This window comes from Falco punctatus, assembly GCF_963210335.1.
Source record: "Falco punctatus genome assembly, chromosome: 5".
Lineage (NCBI taxonomy): Eukaryota > Metazoa > Chordata > Aves > Falconiformes > Falconidae > Falco > Falco punctatus.
Genome location: NC_137584.1, coordinates 7,076,348 through 7,085,448, shown reverse-complemented (window position 1 = coordinate 7,085,448; position 9,101 = coordinate 7,076,348). Strand labels below are relative to the sequence as shown.

General features: G+C 40.1%; 1 protein-coding gene across 5 annotated transcripts in view; it reads right to left on the bottom strand.

Moving 5' to 3' along the window:
- TBX18 (T-box transcription factor 18) overlaps positions 1–9,101 on the bottom strand; it is a 53,045-nt gene that overhangs the window by 28,223 nt on the left and 15,721 nt on the right. For 4 of the 5 annotated variants that reach the window (XR_013928462.1, XM_080389372.1, XM_080389373.1 and 1 more), the window contains 3 exons: positions 7,572–7,739; positions 6,316–6,380; positions 2,538–2,635 (listed from right to left, as the gene is read on the bottom strand). Coding sequence is in view for 4 of the 5 variants with exons in the window: in XM_080389372.1 (XP_080245498.1) it covers positions 2,538–2,635; positions 6,316–6,380; positions 7,572–7,739 (331 nt within the window). In the remaining variant the exon portion in view is untranslated. The remainder of the gene's footprint in view (positions 1–2,537; positions 2,636–6,315; positions 6,381–7,571; positions 7,740–9,101) is intronic. The other variant, XM_080389374.1, reaches the window with a different exon arrangement.

The following is a 9,101-nucleotide window of genomic DNA, read 5'->3' as shown; positions in this document are numbered from 1 at the left end:
CTGGAAGAGAATATTACAGTGTAAGCAGCACATTGGGAAAGGTTCACCTCCTAAGTGACAGATCAAGGCCTTCGTCTTTCATAATAACCCTTGACATGAAACACAACCCAAATTCATTCAAAAAATACTGTCCACACATGTGCAGGGGTGTGTGTGTATGGCACATGCATATTTTTAATGAAACAACCTGACTGAAAAAGAGAACGTAAGTTAAGCTTTTGCAACCACCACTCAATACTTACAGCTCCTGCCCAAAAGGTTAGCTACTCTTTATTTGATACTGGAAGGAAATTGTGTGGCAGCTAAGAAGCAGACAAGTGAGTACCACATCACAGGAAGCCTTCTTCCAAATGACAGGTTTTGTGTTGTCTATGCTTTTGCTACACACTGGAGTGTCTTACGCACTCTGTGCCTGACTGTCACTGTCAGAGCACCAGCTAAGGAATTGGCTCCTCAGCTCAGATGATAGAGGCTCCACAGTTCAACAGCTTCAGGAAAGTTCACAACTTCAGAACAAAACTCTTCCAACTTCAAACCAAAAAAAAAAAAAAAAAAATTGAGAACAAAACTACAAAACAACTTCAGAAAGAGTACAGGCTGAGTACTGTGCACAGCTGCTTCCTTTCTTGAACAGGTAAGTGGAGGTTTAGATTTGCAACAAACTGACTGCAAACTATCATTTACCAATACCAGGACATTTTACGTGACAAATACCAGTGCTGAATGCTCCTGAAAACGGACTACTTGCTACAGGTGAGGCCTTTCCTCAGGACTGAAAGTTTCCCAGCTGCAAGAAACATTTTCTTTTCTTAAGGGATTGTTATCTCCCAAAAAATGAGTGTAGAAAAACTAATTTGGGCCTTTCACAGTCTCCCAGGTGGAAGGCACTTAACAGGGAAGACTCTCCTGTTTATGAATCACGTTAACAATCAAACAGTTTGATGCTGCAAAGACACACACATTGTCAAACTAACAGGTTTTCATGATAGGTGAGCTAGTACAAGGAAAAATACATTATTAGTGAACTCTGCCTGCTGCTTCTTGCTCTGCTGACAGGACACCACAAGATCAAAGCAGAATGAGACAATGCCACATTCCAGAAATCCTGGTGTAAGGCATACTTATTTTTCTTCCAGTCTGCAGCAGCACCTCTGCTACCTGAAGACAGGAACTTCCAGCATTAACAACCAGGACAAATTTCTAATGGGAACTTTCAGCAAACCTCTAAACCACCTTACTGTCCAAGGTATAGACTAAAGATTTTGCCAGGATCCCAGCTCCCATCCTCTGAACATCAACAGTAACTTCAACAAGCTCCTTAACCTCAGGCAACAGTAGAAAAGGAAACGGAAAGTTCATGGCAGCAGTTCCCCTGCTCTCAGTGCGGCTACATATAAACAGGGCAACACGGCTGGTCTGTCTCCTAGATGGATGAACTTCGCAGTGAGTTGCCCTTGAGTCTTACACAGTCTCACAAGGTATTTCAGGTCTGATGCTGACTTCTCATTACAGGTCATTCTTATGAGGACTGTCCCCCAGGCCCATACTCCACTCAACGCTCTGCCAACCCTCATAAAACATATCTGTGACTTGGCACAAAACCTCCTTTTTAACCATGATTGGGCTAAGAAGTTGACAAAAGTGATTTTTGCGTATTTCCGTATTTTCTGGATTTTTAGTCCAAAGGTAATAAATGAGTTTGCAATACATTATCAAGAAAACAGGTAGGATGTTGTTAAATTTTTGTAGCAGAAAATGTGAATAATCAGAAGCATTATATCAGATTTAGTTGGGAAAAGGCTGAGAGGTTTTCTATATGCATTGGCATACTGTGGAAATAAAGGAACTCAGAAAAGAGTAAAGAGACACCCCTCTCTGCCCAAACAGGCCAGTTCAGTATCTCGCTCCCTCACAGCACTACCTATACAATGGGGGAAGCGGAAACCAAGAGGTTACAGACTGGGGAGCAGGAAAAAGCAAAGTGGAGAGGAAGTCCATTTTTTCAAGCTCTAGGATGCAGATAAAGTTTGTTGGGACTTTTACTGAAAATCTTTAGGTCTTTAAGAATTAAGAAGGCTTTCCAAGGAAGATACCCAATTAAGATTGCTACTACTTATTCATTACTGAAGAGGACATTTCTTCTCTCATTCTCTTTTTTTCTCTCAAACACACAAGTAACTCCTATACTGGAGTTTGGATGCGTGCAAAGGAAGTAATCTATAAATGATCTCTACCTTGTGTATCCAGTCAGAACATAATGCTAAGGAATAGGTTGTTCCATCCTTAAATAACTGACATTCTTCTCCACATGTGATCTGATTTATCTTTACAGCCTACCAGTTTTATTGACACAGTGGTTAAGTTAGCATTAGTTTTCTAACAGAATAACTCTGATGAGAGGTGATGGCCTACACTGGGGCTGGCTGGTTGCTTTTTCTCCGCAAGTGACACACTTACCTAGGCTTTTGTAAAGCATGATGGGTGAAGCTTTATCTTCATGCATTTTTGTTTTGAAAGAACACAAAGACGACCATTACCTTGTTTGGGTATCCCAGGTATATCTTCAAATGTAAGTGTCCTCAGTGAAGGTCTCCAGAAGGCATAAGACTCTACCAGAGCTTCCAGTCCCATTCTACTTAGAACCAAAACATCACCATGTCATGAAAGAAGGCTGTACCTTGTCACATGTCTCTGGGTACTTTACCTCAGAAACGTATAAAAATTAATAACATTTCAGGATTACTCTGAAGTTCATTTTGCTTTTTAGAAGAGTCTTACATCCCTATCCATAAGATCACTGTGATATGCAGCCACTGGGCTGGAAGCACACAAAGAGTTTCTGAATTCCAGAAGGCTGGCTCTCTGTTTCAATGGTTTTGGCCTTTTGGGGAAGGTTGTTTGAGGGGAGAGACCTGGCTAAAATGACACCGAATGTTTTCCTAGTATGATATTTCTTTAAGAGCAACAGCTCTAACGGCCAGAGGGATGATCTCCTATTTCTGCCTAGAACAAAGGTGATCCACTAACAGTTTCTGTTAAAATAGGATTACCAGTCATTATTGACGAGTTGGAAAATCACATGATGATCACATGATTATAGCATGAGCAAAGCATGGGTGTACTTCTCTGTTGCTACTAAAATGTATAAAGCAATGTTGTGCCTTGGTTATTAAGTGCTGAGCAAAATGCCTTTAGAAACTAAAAATTTTGTCATTTTCTTTCAACACTATTGTGACAAAATAAAAATAATTGGATAGACAATTGTGGCAGACAGTATTTGGAAGAATCTCTGTTTCCTGAAGGTATAGGCTTGTTTGCTTTCTGATATAATTTTATGAATAATGTACCTCAGAGGTACAATTTTGCTGTTATTTTTGGCTGCTGGGCCCCAAAGGCCTGTTAAGTGTCAGCATCAGGCACACACTAAATACGAGTGCTTGCCTTTGAGCAGCAGCACTCCGTGAACTCAAATTATGCAAACAGCCCAATTTGAAGCTACCAGCGTGTTCTGCTGATACTGTTCTTCCCCACTGCATTTCCAACACGGTCACAAATGCGTGTGAGGAAACATTTAGAAAGCATTTTATTAGCTGAACCTGGCCTAAAAAGATAGGCTTCATTTTCTGCTGTTATGGTGAATTTTCATTTCTAGTTAAAGCAGAGATAAAAGCCACCTCCTGGAGGAGTGTAGCCAAGGCGATAATTTATACAAGATGCCTTTGAACAATTTCCACATTTTATCACCACCCTAATTTATGCTATCAAATGGCCAAGTTTATTTAACAAAACAGTTATGTTTTTCCTGAAGTATTTAAAGGGAGAAATTCTGGTCCTTTCCTGAGTAAAAGTTTTTATAGGGTCAAACTTAAGGCCTAACTGAAGAACGAAACTATTCTCAGCACATAAATTCCGTTGCACTTTGCAAATGCACAGGGAATGCTTTTAAAAGGTGAAGCTACTGATTTCTGTAAAAGAGCCTGTGGGACTGAAGGAGAATGACCTGAAAGGAAATATTTTTAATTAAACAGAATTTTTGCATGCAGCACAGCAGAACGAGATAGCTGCAATAATTAAAACAATATTGAAAAGTTGGATATAATGGTATCACAGTATTTTTATTTTACACTTTTCTTGCAGACTAAAATGCCTTGGTGATAAATACACCAGCTAGAACAACGATGATAACAGAAACTTAACATTTCATTTCAATATTCAGCAACAGAGCAAATTAATAATCAACTGCGTAAACCAGTAATTTAAATTAAAAAAGAAATTTTCCTTGACAATTAAAAAGCTGAGCTGCATTCCCAAACACACTTATTCAGTACCACACAGTCTATCAAAGAAAACAGCAATACTGACTTCAGTAACCCAACATCAATTTGCAATGGACAAGAGTTGGCAGTCACATCTGCAACAGGTGTGTTTGTCACAGTAAAAGCATTTAGACTTCATCCCAAGCCAGTTCCAAAGCTTCTCACAGAGGCTGGCACTTCCTACAGGACTGACCTCCTAATCGATTTCCATAAACTGTAACTTTCTTTCCATTAAAATACCCTGCTTTTTTTCTAATGCCTGAATCAAACATTCCTAGAGCCGAACGAAAATACCCCTCTGGATACCCCCAGTCCTGCGAGTGGGTTTGCATGGCTGCAGATGCAGTACTCTTACCGCACACCATCCTCAGGTAATACCAGGGCTGCCCCACCATGTTAAACGCAGTTCAGAACTGGTTTCTGTATGATTCTTTCCTCTCTGTTTTCAAGGGCATCTTCTCTTGTTTCATATAACGCTATGGAAGAAATTCTAACTCCGCTTAAACTCAGAAATTTCAGAGGAGTCAGGGTTTCACCCTTCTTAGGAGGCTCCTTAGTACTTATTTTATAGCTCTCCAAAAAGCATGCATAGCAGAGACACTGCCTACGGAGAGCTGTCACACTTCTCTGCCAAGTACACACAGCATGTTTTGCTTTTTCAGTCACTGCATGTATCTGGAAGTTACTGCTCACTTACTTTCAAACTAGAAGGCTACAAAGGAGGACAAAACTTTATTTATGCCAGTGCCTGGATCTTCTCTTCCAGGCCCCAGGACAGAGCATGGCCAATTGTTTCTTGCTAGAAGACAAAAATCTTAGAGAGCAGCAAAGGCACAGTGCAAACTGAAGATACTTACAGTGAATTCCTGTACATTTTTACAAGTACCCTACCCCTTCTATAACTGTTCATCTTCTAAAAACTACTCTCATCTACTGCCCAGTCTCAGCATTTAAATAACTCAGGTGGAAGCACAAAACAGGCTTTAATGTTGTAGCCTCCACTAAAAGAGAAGCTCAATAAAGCAGCTACCAGAAAATACTCTCTGAGCATTCCTACCAGCACACAGTCTGCTCCCCTCTCTGCAAGGGTAGATCATAAATATAGCAGCTGTAGACACCAAACACAATGTGGTCACTGGAACTGGTGTATAATATGCACCACAATGAAATGCTGCTTTTTTTAGCTGAAACGGTTTAACATACAATTCGTAACAGGCTTAAGTATTTTGCATTAAACAGTCTTTGGATAAAATACCTCATCATTACTGGCAGCAGGGACTAGACTCAAGTCTCCACTTTGCACTACTCAGATTCCCCATTGCTATTTTGAAAGATTCATGGATCAAGAGGGAACAAGCAATTAATCAATCCGACCGCAATGGAAGAGGTGGAAACCAGGCTCATTTCAAGGTCACCTATAGCCTAGTAGGAAAGGCATTCACCTAGGAAGTGGATTTAAAACTCCTTAGGCTAAAGAGCCACTTGAAGACAGGTCTCCCACCTCCTAGGTGAGAGTACTAAACACTAGGTTACTGCACGAAACAACTTAGTTTCTCCCCCTTTAAGAGAAAACAACAACCCAATCATCCATACTAAATGCCACTTACGTGCAAGAGAACCTGGACTTACAGTTTGACACTGCTATCTGCAATTTGTGTCTCCAGACAGAAGAAAGAGGAGATTTCAGGAGCAACCTGAAATCACAGACCTGAGTATGCACTAATTCCATTTGCACCCTTCATGGTATGCTGCTGCTTCCACCAAAAGAAAGCTTGAGTACATGAGTCAGGCCAAGTGCTAACCTGTTCTTGACCTAGATGGTCAGAAGAGTAGGAATGGGAGCCCACGGCAGAGAACATTACTGGGAAACCTAAGTGGTCCCTCAAGGCGTCCGAGTCCTCAGGCTAACCTGTCTGTATTTACAGGTATTCCCCTCAATCAGCCTTCACAAACCACCTCTGTTAGCAGTAACAAACCCCCCTCCTTCCCCAACACCTACCTGTTCCGTCCTGAATCTCTAAACCCTTTGGCGAATGGATTCCTATCAATCTTCAGACGAGTAATCTGTGAGTATGATTACAGAAATGATTACCTGCAAATTCAGTGTCAGTAACACACAAAATGACCCTCCTGACAGAATTAAGCCTACAGTGGAGTAGAAACATCTTCACATTTGCATGGTTTAAAAATGGCTGTCCTGAAACACAGCAAAATCAGGGCCAGCCTTCTGATCGGTACTTTTGCAAATCCCCAGAGAAGCTAGCAGGTATTTAATGCTACCAAATGGCAGGTCAGAATTCTTGAGAAAAATCTTCTGGCAAATGTCATTCTTCACCTCAGTGAGTATACTGCTTAATTGCAATAAAATGTATATTAAATTTTATTTCTGTACGGGTTAAGAAGTAAATGTGAAAAAAAGAGATTATCTCTAGGTTATTATCCTCCTGAAAAAAAACTCCAACCATTCCCACCTCCACCCCCCAATACTTGTAGTTTATTTAAATAAATGGGATAAGCACCAAATAATTATGTTTCAGTATTTACACGGCTCTCCTACTCTTCTGTAAAGACAGCAAGACACACATAATTTCCCCAGATGTAGCTCAAATAACTTACGTGGAAATGAGAAAAATTGTCACAACACTAACTACAGTGTCACTATGTATGTTAATACTTTAACCAATGGTAGTAAGAGCCAAACACTGGAGTCATGCTGTTTACTTTTGACTTCGAATCTGTGTGGATCCAGATAAATTGCAGTTACTAATACGTGCTGAATGTAGTTGATGAAATGACTGCAACTTTCTTCAGACCTCAGCCTCTCTGTTAAGGTCCTGACAGTTTTGAAATCACTGGAGTCAGGAATAAAAGTGCTGTAAAAATTCTATCCAGACATGTATCTACACCTAAAGGTACAAAAACACCTTTAGAAATTAGATTGCTCTTTGCCTTATGCTTCACTGCTGTATTTATAATTAAGACACTATTAACTATGCTAATTAGAGTGTGTGATCTCCATAATAAGAATGACTTTTTACATGCAGCATCTAGCCCACATAGCCTGATGTCTCAGCTTTAGCCTCCAGGCACTGCTGCAATACTACTACTGAAAGCTACTTGAAATATAAACAAAGTTTACACAGTGCTTTTTAACAAGTGATATAATAAAAGCATGCACCCTCTTTTCTTCTGTCTCGTACTTCCCTGGTCTACTCTGAAAAGCCTGTAAAGTGCTAAGCAGAAAGCCGAAGTTACCTGTTGATTTTGGTATGCTGTGACAGTAGTGAAAACTGTCTCTGGAAAGGAGAAGGCTTTCACCCCTTCTCCTGAAGGGATAGGCTTGACAGGGGACAGATCATCTCCACAATCTTTTCGGATGACATGGACACGAGGCTGATATTTATGCATAGAGTGAAGAATAATCTATACAGTCACGAAAGGAAAAAGATAACATTAGAAAGGGCACCCTGCTGTTTCAGGACTAATAGCTTTTTGGAACAGATTATGGTATGTGTTTACCATGCCACTTACTGGAAATCAAATGTTTTCTTTAACCTCTGAAGGTTCTTATTACAGTAGCCTAATCCCTGTGCATTTATGTTATTGCCAACCCTAAACATTTAAAAATTACAACTCAAGAGCACCAAATTCAGAGACTAGCTCAAACAAAAACAAAAAACAAACAAAGAAAAAGACAGGAGTGAAGTCCTGGTCCCACTGCCCACTGGAATTCGGCAAGTTTTGTCACTTTTTTCCTCTGGACCCTCGATTTGATCTAACAGGATTAACAGCAGCAGCAGTTGCCTTTTGTTTTTGGAACCTTTGGGATATGCTCAAAGCAATATTATTCCTGATATCCCGAAGGCTGGAAACATATCTTGTTTTGAACATGCGCTGAGACTCTCACACTCTGAAGAAGCAGAAATACAGAGTAATATAATACCAAAACCCAAATTTTATGAAGTGTTAATAACCCTAGATCTATTAATACAGACAATGAGTAATAAATACATAAACCCCTCCCAGCATACAAGAGCTCAATTAAGGATAAATGATAAAATGAGAAGTATATGAACTCAGTGCATAAAATCAAATACAAATACCTCTTGCTATTGCTCCCAAATTTGAGAGGAGATTTAAAACACAGAATTTTTCCTCTATTTTACTCCATTTCAGCTAACCACTACTAAAATAGAAGATTTCAAGAAAAAAAATAATTGGAAGCTCGACTATTATTGTTGGAAGGCCGAAGACGTTAGTAACCCGATAAATAAATAGTCCTATGGCTACTGGCCTGTGGAACCACTAATCAGCATTCAGGGGAAGCTTTTTAATTTCCTGCTCCTTGAGTAGCCTCAGAACGTACATGTGCTCAGGCACTCAACAAAGCCCCTATGCCAGACATCGTGGAAGTTCATTCATCCAAATGACATAGAGGACATTACATTCGTTTGGATAAACTAGAGTTTGGCTAGTTTAATACACTTGGTCCTGGCCAGACTACATGACCCGGGCTTGGATAAGCCAAGTTTCTGGATAATCAAGGGGTTTATTAGCCTGTAAGTAAGGTTTTGACAATGACATCACGGGCTCCAAGTAATTTGCTCAAGGAGTGCCCTATGGATGTTCTCATATGAAGCCTTTTCCCAGTTTCTGAAATCTTGAACAGAGCGAGATTTTTATCATGCAAATGTATATCCTCTTTTATAACACTTCTTTCGGTTCTCCGGGGGCAAAGACCTACACAATGAAAATGCAGGGAGGATCGCACATTCCTGACCCTGT